Here is a 16675-nt window from a genome sequence, read left to right on the forward strand (position 1 = left end):
GGACACAATGAGATATTTGGGTTGATTTTTCAAATGCAGCACTGTTCACAATAACTAAAATGTGTACTCATTCTAAATTTCCATCAATATGTGAAGGAATAAATAAAATATTTTTAAAGAATACCAAAATGTATTATACATCTGAGAAGAAAAATTTGCGTAAGTTTGTACAGGTAAGATTCTCTTAAAGTTAGGTGTCCTGTATATTTTGGTATTTTCTTTGGATAACATTTCTATAGATACTACTGACAAAAAATTTAAAAATAGCAGAAGTAATGGAATATAAAAAATACAACATGTGTGGTTTAATGTGTGTCACTGAATTCTATTTGAATGCAAATATTTTACCTACTATTTAAAAAGCTATTGTAAAACCCCCAGCAATGTATATTTTAAAATTTTAAATATTCCAAAAATTTTAATATATATATCACCCTTCTGAGTCATCTTGCATCTAGACGTTTAAGGTTGTCTCCTGGATTCTCAGAGGACATGGTTTCAGCAGTACCCTTTACCATTTCTCCCACTTAATTGCCACTTCACCTATGCAATGATAAATATACATTAGCATTGGACCAGTGCCAAAATTGCTAAGGAAGTCTGCAATTTAAATCACACAGGAATTGTACAAGGAATAAAGTAGCATTGACTGTGGAATACAAAGCTATTCTGGGATGATCTTGACCTTTGAGGATAGATTCTGAAGAGCTTTTTCTTACCCATTTCTATGGAAACAGGTAGTTGAGGGACATAAGAGGAGTGTCTGACCCTGTACGCTTATTAGGATATTACAATATCATTTTGTCCTGACTACCATGTTTAATAAATTGTGAGGAAAAATTCCCTGCAAAATTGGATGACTTAAATGGGTAAATTATTTAAAGGTCTTTGCTCTGATACCTCAGAAAGAAGGAATGCTAGTGATGTCCTATCCATCAGCTGAGAGAGCTGGTGATATTTGCTGCAATTAATATGTTGCAAGAGGAAAGAGGACTAGAGGATGTTCTGGTGCTCCTGGGTATTACTGTGAGTCTAAATCACCCATGGTTATTTTAAAATTAGAGGTAGAGCACAGGGATTAGACAAAAAACTAAAAATGTGAAATTGAGGCAGGAGCCTGCAATCATTATTGAGTGATAATTTTATTTATAGAAGATGCGAGCTGTCATGCTGCTAGAAGAGTAGGTGTGCCCCACACCTCCAGTGAACTACCCAGGAAAGCACAATCTGGACACCCTATTACATCCTGCTCAAATATTTCCATCTAATGTCAGCCAAGACCTTTATCATCCCCATGAGAACTTTGTTCTTGCACCTCCTCAAACTTTCCGCCTGTGGCTTCATATTTTCAACTTCACTCGACAAAACCACACTACCCATTGTTATTTTTCAAAATATTTTTTTAATGACTCCTACAAAGGTCTGACAAAATAGACATATTTTTGCTATATGTACCTTCTACTCCTATGAAATATGTTAGCTAAGTTATAAGTTCCATCCTCAACATTACAGTTACCAGCTAGATGATCTAAGGCAAGAAGGATGCCAGAACATGTTCTATTCCTGAGAAACCAACACACTTCATTTCATTTCATTTTTGTCCACTCCTCTTGTCTTTCACATCAAGCATAGTTCTCGTTGTTCTGTGTAAGAATCATAAGATGGAGAGCTATGTTGTGATTTTTCAATAGTATTCTGATGACCTCTAACTTTAACAGAACCAAGCTGAGTTAAATCAGTATGACTAGAAAATATAATTAGGATACTTTCTGTGAATGAGAAACCAGTGCTATCTATTCCTACTGAGAAGAAGCAGCAGGGCTAAGAAATTATCCAACATAAGGAATTTTACAGAGTTCTTGCTGACAGGATTCTCTGATAACTCAATGCTCCAGAAGGTGTATGCCATGCTCTTCTCCCTGATTTACCTGGCAGCCCTGATGGAAAACCTCCTCATCATGGTCCTCACCACTGCTGACCATCATCTCCAGTCTCCTTTGTACTTCTTCCTGAAGAACCTGTCCTTCATTGATATCTGCTACATCTCGGTCACTGTCCCTAAGTCCCTCATGAACTCTCTAACCGACATCTATTCTATCTCCTTCCTGGGCTGTGCCTTGCAGGTTTTCTTTCTGTTTGTCCTTGCAGGCACAGAGATTGTGCTCCTTTTAGTGATGTCCTATGACCACTATGCTGCCATTTGCTACCCACTGCACTATGAGGCTCTCATGAACAGGGACACTTGTGTGCAGATGGTGACAGCCTCCTGGCTTGGGGGATGCATCTATGGGGTCCTGCACATGGCAGGTACATTCTCTGTTGGTTTCTGTGAGGCCAACAAGGTGAGCCAGTTCTTCTGTGAGATCCCAACACTTCTCAAACTCGCCTGTAATGGAGAGCCTTTGCTGGAGCATGGGTTGATCATTGCTAGCTGTGTGGCTGTTTTCATGTGTTTTATTTCGATGCTTGTGTCTTATGTTCACATTTTTTTTGCTGTACTGAAAATCCCATCTTCAAAGGGCAGAGTGAAAACTCTTTCTACCTGCCTGGCTCACGTCACTGTAGTGACATTTTTCCTCTGTTCTGGCTCTGTTACATATGCAGCTGAAAGTTTTATTATTTTACCGGCTTCACTGAAATCATTGACATCACTGCTTTACACAGTGCTTCCCCCTGTGGTGAACCCTGTTATCTACAGCCTGAGAAACCAGGAGCTTCAGGCTGCCTTGAGGAATGTGATAACTGGGGAAATGTCTAAGATTTTCATTTTAATATATAGATGTAAAATTTAACTATGGTAGTCATTTGGTTGCTCATAACAGTTCTATTCCCTTTTGCTACTCCAAAAATTTTTCTCGTTCAGTGTATAATGAAGGACTAGGTCAATGTTTAATCTTCCCTGTTGGAAATTTTCAATTCAGTGGCTCTCTTTTCACTATTGACTTTGTATCATGGGAATTTACATCAAATTCTGGATGATTTATGTTCTCCAACAACATTTGAAAATATAATGAGAACTCACAATATTTTTTGGCAGTCAGAATGACAACATATTTTATTCTCAATGTGGGAAATACATTTCATATCAAAGTATCTGTAGTTACAGTGCAGTTACATAGATCTCATTACTTGGGTTCAAAGGTTCCTGCTATCTATGCTAATGACTTACTTCTGCTGGAGGTTAGAACAGCCCTGAGAGGCCTGAGAACTGCAAGGTCCAGAGGCAGCCATGATGGTGGTCAGGCTGAAGTCCAGATTCAAAGAGGTCTCAACTGCAAGGCTTTTCCTTCCATGTGACAAACTCAAAACCCAGAATTCCCAAAGAGTTTTTAACCTGTTTTATATTCCATTTGTTTTGATCTTGTCTCCACTGTCTTTTTATCATTCTTTAAACTTTGGGGTTTTTATGTCAAATGTAGCCTTCCTCTTTCTATTTTCCCCCTTTGTGACCAATTAGATTTTATTTTAATTCTTTTTATTTTAATTTAATAGTAGGTATTAATAAAAAAGTTATTCTATGAAAATTAATTCTACATAACAGGAATTATTAGAGAAAAATGGTAAATACCTTTTGCATCATGATGTTAAGAGAATATATTTTTAATTGCTAATCCATCTCTAGCTTATTTTCTAATAATACTATACTTAAACCTTTTGTTAATTAGTAAAATATCTCAAAGTTGGTATAATTTTGAACAGTTTCTTTCAATTTCCCAATGTGATTCTTTTTAGTCCTTATTTACTTTTTCAGTTTTTCACAGCAGACAGAAAATGTGATACACATATGTGTTCAATTTATTTCATTTAAGAGTATGCATCCATCTACCTAGGAAATGCCTCAAGGTTATTCTTATTTATACCTGAATAGTAGTCCATTATATAAAAAATCCTTTGTATGCATTGATCAGTTGATGGGCATTTGTGTTTTTTCCCCAGGATTTAGCTATTACAAACTGTCACCCCTGTCATAAACAGGGGTGTGCATATATTGCTGTGGTTTGGTGCTTTTAACTCTTTTGAGAATATCCCTAGAAGTGGAATAGGTAGGTACAATGGGATCGCTAATCCTAGTTTTGTTCAGTATCTCCTCACTGATTTCCATAGTGCTTGCACCAGTCTACCCTTCCACCAACATTGTAGAAGGGTTCCTTTTTATCCACAGACCCACACGTATTTGTTATTGGTTGATTTCTTGATAAGGGCCATTCTTTCTGGACCGAGGTGTAATCTCACAGTTTTTTAAATTTGCATCTCTTAAATGACCAGTGATGTTGAACATTTTTTCATGCCTTTCTTTGCAGTTTATACTTCATCTGAGAAGTGTGTGTCATCTCATGTGGCCATTTTTGGATTAGGTCTTTAAATTTCGTTGGGCTGATTTTTTTTTTTTTTAATTCTTTATGTCCTCTAGATGTTAGTCTTTTTTCTGATGAACCACTGGGGAAAATGTTTTCCCTGGCTTGAAATGCCCTTTAACAGAGCCCATTTTTTTGCTCATGACCCTATAGAGACCTTATAAACAATATGAGAGTTGTTGGTCTGGTCTTGAGAGCCAGAGCAGTCCCTCTCAGGTTTGTAATGAAATAAGCCTGTCCTGTTGAGCTTGTACCCTTGCTTCTTTTCCTTTTTGTCCTAAAATCTGGTGCCTAATGCAGGGCAGAGTTCAAGAGGATGACCTCAATATCCCTCACCTCTTCCTTTTATGAACTACTCACCCCCTTTCTTCCCTCTCTTTCTCCCCCTCTTCCTTACGATCACATAAGGTTATATGTCATTCCTTGGTAACCCTTTACTCAACACTGGACACTTCATTATCCAACACAGCACTGCTAAGATTCACCCCTACCTTACCCTAGGTGCCCCTGGGAAGTGTGGGTTCATCCCAGACCCCTGTGGGTCTGTCCCACAGGGCTTCATTCTATTGTGGACTTCTGCAGATATTTTGAGCATAATCACCTGCCCAAACTCTCAGAAATAACTTCTGAGACATGGCCAGGCCATGTCCACAAGAGAATCTCTGGGACACACATCCTTTTGGGGGGACACCCCAACACAAGGCTAGGACTCCTGAACACTCTCATATCAGTTACTATGGGTGCCCAAATTTCTCATATTACACAGATACTCCTTTAAGTTGTGGTCTAAAAATTCTTTCACCCCTTGTTTTAATAGGGGATATTCTGCCAAAATAACTCATATCTTATGCAGCCAATGGCCTAAACTTGGCACTTTTCACTTCAAAATATTTTAATAATATTTTTTGATAGATGTTTGTTTGTTTTTTTGGTACTGGGGATGGAACTAGAGTTTTTGCACTTGTGCAGCAGGCAGTGGAACCACTGAGCTTAATCCCCGGCCCTTTATAATATTGCTAACTACCTTCAGGGAAGTGGGAAGTAACAGGAGGTACCTTATGCTCAAGATTTTTTTTTTACCATATGATTTTTCCTTTTTTATGTTAAATTCTTTTATTGGTAAATTTTAGGTACACAACACAATTACATTTCTCATTGGGAATTGTATCTTTACATAATGCATCTTGGTTCTTATTTTTTCCCCATTCCTAGCCCTCCCTTCACCCCCTCCACCCTTCCCTATTTACAAAGACTTTATTTCCATTTTTTCCATTTCTCAGCATTTTTTCCTTTCCCTTCTTTCCTTTCCCCTGCCCCTCCCACTACCCCTACCCCTTTGGACCTTTTCTTCCTATTTTGCATTATTGATTATTCCTTCTAACCATTGGTACATTTTAGGTACACAATATGATGACATTCATCATTGGAAATTTGCACCTTTACAAAATCTCTCTTGGTTCTTATTTTTCACCCTTGCCCAGCCCTCCCTTCAACCCCTCCAGTCCACCCTATTTACAAAGATTTTGTTCCTGTTTTTCCATTTTCTCATATTAATCCCATTCCCTTCTATCCTTTTCCCTAGCCCTCCCATTTCCTTCCCCTTTGCCCCTTTTCTTCCTATTTCACTTTACCTATTATACATTTTAGTCCTTATTTATACTTTCAGTTTCTCACACCAGAGAAACTATTTGGTATTTATACATGTGTGTCCTATTTATTTCACTTAAGAGTATCGCCTCAATGTGCATCCAGTTATCTATAAATGTCTCTAATTTCTCATTTTTTATGGCTGAGTAGTACTCCATTTTATTAAAAAAACCCCACATTTTCTTGATCCAGTCTCCAGTTAATGGGGATTTGGGCTGCTTCCAAGTTTTAGCTATCACAAAATGTGCTGCAATGAACATGGGTGCACATATATCACTGTGGTATGATTCTTTTAATTCTTTGGGGAAGATCCCCAGCAGTGGAATAGCAAGGTCAAATGGGACTTCCAGTCCTAGTTCTTTGAGGTATCTCCATACTGATTTCCACAGTGGTTACACCAGTCTACACTCCCACCAGCAGTGGAGCAGGGTTCCTCTTACCCCACAGCCCCACCAGCATTTGTTATTGGTTAATTTCATGATATATGCTCAAGATTTCTTTGCTCTGATCTCTTTGCTTCTCTCTCCTTTCTCTCTCTCTCTTTCAATAGCATCTTGAATCTGATTCATTTAACATAGTTAAAGTCAAATCATTCCAAATAAATAAATAGGGATACCACCCCAGAGATAAGGCCCTATGAGGCAGTTCTAAATTACAATACTATGTAACATTTGAGTCTATTTCATAAAAATGAATGGCTAAAGGCAACAAAAATCAAGCCAGTAAATTATGCCATACTGGGACAAATTAATCAGGAAAAAAAAACTTTCATGAGTATTTTTTCAAGGGTGAAAGGAACTGCTTTGTTTAAGCCCAACTGTATTTTTTTTTCACTTTTTGAGATTTTCACACAAAGCTGTTTATATAAGTTTTCAGAATGACCAAACATATTAGTCATCCTTTCAGTGCCTCTTTAAACCCATTTAAGTCTAAACAAGCAAATTTACTTCTAAGAACTAAAAACTCATTGACAGGAACCAGCTGAAAAGGAGAAATAAAAATTTTAGGCCTAGGGAAACAAAAATTTATAAATTTCCTTTTGGATTTCAATTTGAGTGGATATTTTTGTTTAATTGATATACTTAAGACATTTCTAGTTCATTGTAAATTCTCAGACTACAATTGCAGCATTTACTTGCTCTTCTTTCTGCTTTCTGCTGGTAGTAATATACTTTTGCCATTCAAGGTAACTTGGAGGGTTATTTCCCAGCCAGCCAAATTTAACCCTGTGACAATTCAGGAATACTCTCCCTAGGTCCTGTCTCTCCTCTCTGGTCTAATTGGTGCTTCCATCCAAAGGCTTTAACTCTCATTTTAAGAATTGATAGTGAACATGAGATTTTTCTGCATAACTAACTGGGACACATAGACTGATCAGTGACAAGAACCAGGACAGAGCTGTCTCCTTGGTCAGTTCTGACCGGCTCTGTGATATTCCTTATTGCTGACTTCATGGTGAATTAAATATAATTATTTCCTTAGTGTACAGGTCTTCAAAATGCAAAACTAAAAAATAAGTGATTTCCTGATTTCCACCAGTTATTTCTGGTGGTAAATTTTTAGGCTCAAGCATCAGGCTTGCCCTTACTTATCTTCCACCTATTTGTGATAAGATGTGCATGCCAATCTAGCATGAGAAACAACCCACATTGATATGTGTATGTTGTGTATGTGGTTCAACACAATGATGATCAAAACACTGGGCAGTCCAGGCAAAGTCATATAGGATACATTCTTCTTAGATGGCACTCTATTGAAAATGACAAATTTAATTAAAAATTTCTTCATCTCATTTAATGATGTCATAATGAAATTACTCAATGAATCTGTATAATTGTCAACTGTTAATATTATGTTAATATTATGCAGGGATTCAATTTCTAAGACATCCATAATTGGTAAGGAAGTAATAGTTCAGAGATCATGAGATAACTATTAACAGGTCATTTTAATATATTTCAAGGTGGTTGATATGAAGATCATAAGATTAAACCTATTGCTCCCACTGCAATACTGATTTAACTAATATCCTGGATATTCAACAACTAAAGTTTGAAGAACAGAACTAGTAAAGCACTTAGACTAGGAGGACAACCAATATATTGGACCTGACCTTCTAAGATCTACAAGGACCCAGGTCCTTTTCTATAAGATCTTATAACTTTTATAAGTCTCACTGCTTCTTGAATAGGGAGATTATTGGACCTCAGAGAATAGAGTCAACCAGTGTGCAGTGGGCTAAAGGGAGGATCACCACCCATGCTTACACAGGAAGCCACATGGTCAAGCAAGATGGTAACCCATCCTGGCAGGTGATACTGACAGAGGAGCTGAGAGGCTCTTCACATAGTTACAAGACTGATGCCAAAGGCACCTTGAGAGACCATGACAGACAGTGAGAGGATAATTTTGATTAACACAGGTCTCATTTTCACATGGTCTTGAACACCTACAAAAGTACAACCAAAACCATATTAAAATAATTATAATAATATAGGCTCAACATGAAAAGTAAATTCCAGTCACTGACCCCACTGACAGTTTCTGGCTACAGACAGATCTAGAAGCCAGCTGGTTACAATTGCTATTCTGATCCCTCAAGAACAGTGTGTGGATGTGACTCCTTCCCCAATCTTCCCTTTCATTCTGATGCTCATGCTTTGGTCATATGTGCTTTAATCTCTCAGTAAAGTTTGTTTATTCTTGCCTAGAGACTGCCAATCTCACAGTTATAAATCAATGAAACCAATAATAAAAGTGCTCGGGATCTATTGCCCCCATCCAGTCTGTTCAAGGGGACACTTGTCTATGCTTCATACAACATACTTTAGTTTTACTCTAGATCATCATACTAATGCAACCATAGCTCTGAAGGAGATAGACATGGATGTCAAAGCACAGTACAGAAAATGTCTTAGGATGCCTACAATGTTCATGGAATTCATAGAAGTCCACCCTCCTTTCTTTTGTAGTGCCTATTCTGCTCTTTGTGACTGTTTATTAATGCCATTCCTAATCAATTTATTGCAAAGATTTTCCACTAATAGGATGGCAGCCATTTCATGGACATTTGCTAAAGACCACATCAGTGTGATCCCCTTTCTTCAGTCCAAACAAAACCTTCATGATCACTATCACCTCTAATCAGCAGGAAGCAGTTAAGAAAGAAATGTAACACCCATTTTCCATATCTAAACATAGAGTTTGGAATGAAGTTATCTGAACACAGCCATCCTGGGCTCAGCAGAGACCACTTTAAATGGCTTCCCTTGCTGTACTTGTACATCTGCTGCAGATGTATCCTCATGGGCTGATAAGAGCCAGTAAGAGCAGCTGCACCCTATAATCCCCAGTCATTGTTCAGCCCTGTTCTTGACAGACAACACACCACTCCTTGTATGTCTTTAAGTGGATAGCCACAACTCCTTTGTACTGAACTATCTCCTCTGAAAACCCCATTGTGATGTTTCCCTTCCACAGCCCCCATTTTTTCATGCCCATGACCCTATAAAGACCTCCTAGCCTGTATGAAAGTTGCTGGTCTTGTCTCTAGTGCCAACATGGTCCCTGTCAGGTGTGTAATGAAATAAGTCTGTCCTGTTGAGCTTGTACCCCTGGTTCATTTCCTTTCTCTTTGAACACTTATCTTCAGTAATATTATTCCCACACAAATCTTATTAAAGGTTCATAAATATGGACTGTGTCTCATACATGTAATTTAATCAGAATCAATTCTGGGACATGCATGCTGATTGAAAGTATGTGAGATGACTCAATAAACTGTCATTCTTTTCTGTCAGCCTTACCTAGAGACCCAATAAGCAGCACCCAGACTACAGTGCATGTTGTTTAAAAATTCAAAAGCCTGATTCATCTGTATGCTGTTCTGTGCTTTTCATTTCCCTGTTGCCAGATACTACATTTCTGTTCTTGCCTGTCCTGAGCACATGATCCCAATATCTTCAATACTGTGGCTGCTTTTTCTTCTACCTTCAGGTGTACACTTGCAATTCTTCACTCACCATACACAGTAGCCTGGAACCTACGTATTAGATGCAACACACAGGATCATTTTGAGAGCCCAGCTGGGAGACATCAGAAGACATCAGTAGACATCAGCCTGACCCAAAAGGTAAGTCCCTCTCCTTATGGGAAGGCCCTTTCTCCTCATTTTTATAACAACCAAGGGTGGTTGTTGTAGACACAGGTAAGAGATGACCAGGCTGTGGAGATAAAAGGCTCCAACTTTGCAGGGAGCAGGAGGGCTCCTGCCAATTGGTTTGGGTTATATTTTGCTGTTGATCTATTCAATATGGAAAGCCCTTCCAGTAGCCATGGTTTCCTAAATCCTTGGGGAATGAAACTGAGCAGAGCAAAATGGAAGGCAGCCATGAGCCAGTGCCACAGCTTTGGCAAAGCTGTGAACAATGAGCAGCCTTGGTGACCCCCACTGGGATTGGAATACTTTTTTTCTGGATAGAGACTTTCGGGCAGGTTCCTTGTTCTTTTGTACAGGGCATGGTCCACCTGATCCAGCTGGTTTTCCTTGCAGGGTACAGTGGACAGCATGTGCTGGACAGCGCAGATTTGAATGGTCACTTGGGTAATGGCTAGAGACATTTGAGGGAGCTGGTGCAGTCTGTAGGCTCACACTGAGAGGGTGCCTTCCTGACGCTTGTTTTCCATCCCCTTCATGCCCTTGAAGGAGTGAGCTCTGGTCCTGTACTTATCCCCACCCCTGTCAATGTTTTTTCTATTGGAGAACCCAAATTGTTTAGCTTTTTAGTGCATCAACTAAAAAAGACAGAGTTAAAAAGTATAGTACTAGCCTAGTGCTTCTTTGTAGAGGGGACAAAAAGAAAAACTTGTTTTAAAAAGGTTCAAGCTGGGGTTGTTTCTGTAATCTCAACACTTGGGAGGCTGAGGCAGCAGGACCACTGTTAGTTTGAGGCCAGCTTGGGCCAAATAGTTAATTCAAGTCCAGCCTGAACTACATAGGGAGACCCTGTCCAAAAACAAACAAGCAAACAAACAATGATGCAGTTTAGAGCTGGCAAAAGCCAACAAAATATATGATTAAATGTGACTAAATGTTGTTTTTAAAATCATTACATCTTAATTCTTCTATTTAGTGTTCATTTATTTGAAGAAATATATGTCAGTTTATATATTCATGCTCTATGCTTTACATATACTCATATGATACTAATAGACATGTATGTGGATATGTATTTTATGCATAGCTAATATTTACAATGTTACAAGTATTTTTTCTAGAACTATTTTTACGCTACTTTGCATATGACAAATATCTCAGACAAAAAACATAATACATAACATAATTTTCTCTAACACCATCACCATTATTAGTTAATGTGGTATTAGAGGTTTTACTCAGTAAAATAAGTTACACAAAGGAGATTAAATAATTGGATTAGAGACAAGAAAATGCAGACCTCATTCTTCAAAAAATAACACATTTGCTGAAAAAACAAAACTCTAAATCCCTCATATCTCCTTTTTTGCTTAGACTCACTGTACTGGGTTACTGTGCTGTGCTCTAAGATCTCAGGGGCAGAGTACTTTGCTGTGCTTATCCAGATTTGGAAAGTGCACCAGTGCTCAGACTCCCTCCACTCCCCATCCTGAGGGTCATCTGGGCTCCATGCAGGTGTCTGGGACCAGACAGTAGAGTAAATTGGCAAAATCAATAGTGTTAAAATGTGCATGCCATGCAACTACAGATTCAATGCAGTCCCTTAAACATTCTAATGTTACTCTTCACAGAACATAGTACAGGGCAGAAATACATGAAGGTCTACAAAAGATCTCAAATAGCCAAACCAATCAGGATCAAAAAGAGTGAGATTTAATATAAAACACCATCTACTTCAAATTATACTGTAGATCCATGTTAATTAATACAGCTTAGCTTTGTCATGAAAACAGACACACAGAAAAATGGACCAGGGCAGACAGCTCAGAAATAAATGCACACATTATGGTTTGTGTTTAGGTGTACCCCTCAAAGCCTCACATCTTTACTTTCAGTAGCTGAATCTAGATTGTGTGATTGATTCATGGTGAGGCTAGACCTGAGGGTACTAGGATTTATGGTTTGTTGCTACCCATGCTAAGTAGTCTGAATAAAATAAAAGGAGCAGAAAGTTCTGTTAAGGTCCCTTGTTACTCTTGCTACCTTGTGTGCACCATGTTGTTTCTCCTTTTGACTTTACTTCAGCCCTTGTGAACAAGAGGGGGCACTGACACCTCCTGCGTCAGGAGTCTGAGATTAACACCTACTGCTGGCCTAGGCAGTCCTACAAGTTATCAAGGGACCAGGCCCCCCAGTCCCCTTGCCCTGCCATTCACCACAAATTTCCCCAGCATCAGGAGCAGATTCTGTCTTACCAGGCATTGTTAGGTCCACAGCACAAGAAGAATGCCAGCTAAATCTTGTGCAAGCCAAGGCTGCATGAATTTGTTCTTTTGTTTGATAAGCATCATCTGATTAGTAAGTGTAACCCACAACACACTGGCTGTGATTTTAGGTCACAGCAAGGTGTAAGCACTGCTTAGAAGAACAGATTTTCCCTCTAGGCTTTTGGCAACACTAAAGAAGCATGAAGTTAACACACTGCACAGGTAGGCCAGAGGGGTTGTATACAATGCTGGGGGAGTTGGTGCACATCTGAAGAGAGGAGGGTGTTCGTATGATGCCAGCCTCTAATGATGTGTATCAACAAACACAGCATGAAGGCAGATTTGACCATAAATGACATGATGGGATAAAACTGGTTTGAAATAGAGACAACCATAATATACAGTAAGTCCCCAACTTACAAACACTGGAGTTGTGAACTTTCACAGAAACATTGTATAAGACACTGTGTCAGCTTATGAACAAATCCAACTTACAAACAACTCACCCAGATTGGAACACATTCATAAGACAGTGACTTACTGTAAATCTCTAACACCTGATATGCCAAAATGGAACAAATACAGTATTTGTTATTTTTATTTGATCATACTATTTTATAATGTATTTCCATAATTATGCAAATGTGTTGTGAGAATTTATTCTTACCAGTAAATCTGAAGCAGTTGTTTTATTTGGAACGGATAATTAATATATTCAGGCTTCTTCTAGTAATTAAAGATTAGAATATTCTAAATAGAAGTATGCATACATGAATTTTTAATTGTCATGTTCAGATCAATTTTACCAGCAAAATAACAGAACAGTAGCTATATCTTCAAATATAAATTATTTTTTGTTTCTTTCAAATACATATTCATAATTTTTCCTATATTATTAGTTTCTTTCAAAAAGAAGTTAACTTTCACATTTTTAAATTTTTCATACCAGGGATATAACTCAGGACCTTATGCTTGCAAGTCAGGCACAGCACCATGGAGGTAAATTCCCGGCCCCTCACAATTATTTTTTTTAAAAGCCATTATGTTCAAAAGTGTGGAAATTACTCAGATAATCAAATATAGAAATATATGGTCCTCTAATTCCACATCTGTGTATTCAACAAAGGAAATTTAACCATGATATCACCCTCTTGTGTCCATTGCAGGATTATACACAATAGCTAGGATCAGAAGCCTGCAAGGCATCTATAATCAGATGAATCAATAAACAACTTTGGCATTTGGAATACATGCATAGTAGAATACTATTCTGTCATGAAAATGGGAGCGGCTCTCATGTGTGACAAGATAGATTCACCTGGAAGAATAAATTATGATAAGTGAAAAAACCTAGGCATAGAAATGCAAATGTTGTGTGTTCTCATTTCTATATGGAACCTAATAAAGTACAACTCAGAGAAGTAGAGAATAGAAAGTTGGATACTCATGGCTAGGGGGTGATGGGAAAAGGGATTTTCCTCAAAAGATACAGTTCCTTTTAGACAGGATTAGGACAGGTACCACAATTGGGGCTGGGAGTCACTCCTTCTACCCCCTTGAATTTGGGCAACACCCGAGTACTAATCCTCTTCCATTGTTCTGAGAGAAGCAGAAATAAGATAATTATGACCCAGGAAGTCTCTAAAGCTCCATGCCATAACACTGGCATGTTGGACCTCAGAGCCTGATCTTTTTCTCACCCAGAGCTCACGAAAGGTTCACACACGTGGGCTGAGTTGCATGTGTGAGCTTTAGTCAGAGTGACCTCTAGAACAGACCTGGTGCTGAATCCCCCCGAGATGGCTCAGCACCCTGTCAGTCATGTGTAGAAACCCAATGAGAGGCACCTGGGCTGGAGTGTACATCTTTTAAAACCAGAAACCCTGATTTACCTGTGTGCTCTATATTTCCCTGCCGTCATGACATCACTTTTGTGTTCTTACCACTCTTATTTGTTTCTGCTGGCACTGGCTGCCCTCAGCATGCCTTCCTGTCACCTGCAATAAATGCACTGCTTTTTTCTTGTACAACTGGATGTACACTTGCAATTCTTTGCTTATTGTTCCCAGGAACTGTATTCTATCTATTGGATCTGCTACACTGTATCAAGAGGAGCAGGGTTAATAATGGTTTGCACAAAATGGTGACTGTAATAAAAACCAATGTATTACATGATTCAAAATTTCTAAAGAGTTGATTTTAAATAAATTCATTGTTAAAATACAAGTATGTGATATGATAGATTTTTCAAAATTGGTCTGATTTAATGATTTCACATTGGAAACATTATTAAATCATGATCTCATGGCAGAACACAAATACATGCACATATTAATTTTATTAAAATAAAATTTTTAAAAGAACTTTACTTTGAGTTAAGTAAATATCACTAAGAAGGTCTTATTTGGGGATTTTTATTAAAGAAAATTGACTTATATTAGAACTATTCCAAATGACTTTGAAATAATGTGTTTTTTATTAAAGTTATAAAATCTAAATACAAAGCACTTCAAAAACTTAATCTGATTTCTGTAACAAGATGTATGTAAATATGTTAAAATAAATGAAATCTTTCACACAAACCATTCACTTACTTTAAAAATAACAAATGTATAAAAGTAACAGAAATACAAGGACTCTTGATCTATTTCACCACCAAAACATGCACATGTTCCAAATACAGTAAAGGTTAGAAATAATGATCAATACCATAACATAAAGCACTTCCAACCCAGAGACTGTGGTATCTAAAAGCTACATTTTCCTGGATGTGGTGGCACACACACACCCCTAATCCCACCATTCAGGAGGCTGGGACAAAAGGATCCCTGGAAGTTCAAGGCCAGGCCAGGCTATATAGTGGGTTCAAGACCAGTCTTAACTACATAGCAAGATGCTGTCTCAAAAGTCATATAAATGAATCAATGAACAAATAAATAAATAACACATCTCTTTTAAAAATGCACAGCTCTTTGGAGAAATGGTAGAGACCTCTAACTATGAACTGAGTCACTATGCTGAGATTTCAGATCACTTTTCTTCTCTTTGCAGTGGTATTTATATAAATATTGAATCCAATAAACATAGGTTGTGTTACAAAATCAAGGAGATTAATGCTAAGAATTTTTCTTAGTAGTTGGCATCTGGTTGATGACAAATTGTGTTAGCATTATTTGGATTAGATATCTCCATTGATATGACAATTTTTAAAATCATTCATATCCATGACATTTCTTGAAATATCACTCTTAGTTCCATATCAAGGAGAAAACCTCGGAGTCATTTTCTCAGTAGAACCTTTATTGATTGTGTTAGTCAGCTTTTGATTACTGTGACAAAATACCTGAGTTAAAAAATCCTAAAAGAGAAAGGTTTTGTCATAGCTCCCAGGTTCAGAGGCTCAGTCCATAGTGAGCTGGCATGATTATAGGGTCCTTCAGCATGGTGGTGCATTATGGTAGGGAGGACATGATGCAGCATGCTGATGCCTACAAACTGGCATCATGTGGACAAGACACAAGAGAGGGAACATAAAGGCCACCTCATGGTGGTCAGGAAGTAAAGGAGAAATTGGGGAGAGTTGTTGTCCTAATGTGTCCTTCAAGGGCATAATCCAATTGACCCATCTTTCTTTCACTAAGCGCCATCCACCTCCTAAATTTTTTACCACTTCACAGTGGCACCACAGGCTAGAAATCCAGATGCACCAGAGGGGTCTTTCAGGAGCACTTATCTAACATAGCACGCCAACTTTAGCTCCTGAAGATCCATGTACATCTTATTGTGCAAATGCATTCAGGCTGTCTATCTCTAGTATTCCCCAAGATGCTAATTGTTCCCATATTTCTCAAAAGTCTAAGTATACACTTTCTTCTGAGACATGAGAATAACTTTCAGCTGAGAGACCCTGTCATAATAAAAAGATTATTTGTAGATAACATGTGCACAATAAATTCCACAGAGTGTATTCCCATTCCAAAAAAGAAGACTAGGAAAATGGCAAGGGGGAATCAGACCAAAGAAAGGCTGGAGCCAGCAGAGAAAACAATAAATCCTGTAGCTCTGTCTTACACTCATGGCACAGAATAGCTGGATGTGAGCCCCCAAGGCTGTGGGTGCTCCTATGCTGTAGCCTTGCCTGTTGCAGCCTACATGGCCTCTCCTTGGGGCTGGTTGTGCTCACTGCCTTTTGTTCCACATTCCTGGCATCTCCAACTTTCCAGGACCTTTACTGTTACTCTCACAGCTTC

General features: G+C 38.3%; 1 protein-coding gene across 1 annotated transcript; it reads left to right on the plus strand.

The window, feature by feature from the left end:
* Window positions 1-1775: 1775 nt before the first annotated feature.
* On the plus strand, window positions 1776-2792 carry LOC147822082 (olfactory receptor 14A16-like). Its single transcript, XM_087197922.1, has one exon. The coding sequence runs from the start codon at window positions 1776-1778 to the stop codon at window positions 2790-2792; it is 1017 nt and encodes a 338-aa protein (XP_087054048.1).
* Window positions 2793-16675: the final 13883 nt, after the last annotated feature.

This window comes from Heterocephalus glaber, unplaced genomic scaffold (genome assembly GCF_053883595.1).
Source record: "Heterocephalus glaber isolate CG9 unplaced genomic scaffold, H.glaber_assembly_v1.0 deba00001673, whole genome shotgun sequence".
NCBI classification, from domain to species: Eukaryota; Metazoa; Chordata; class Mammalia; order Rodentia; family Bathyergidae; genus Heterocephalus; species Heterocephalus glaber.

Bases quoted from the DNA above. Each gene is read 5' to 3' on its own strand.
- LOC147822082 (XM_087197922.1), top strand. From the start codon at position 1,776: ATGAGAAACCAGTGCTATCTATTCCTACTGAGAAGAAGCAGCAGGGCT.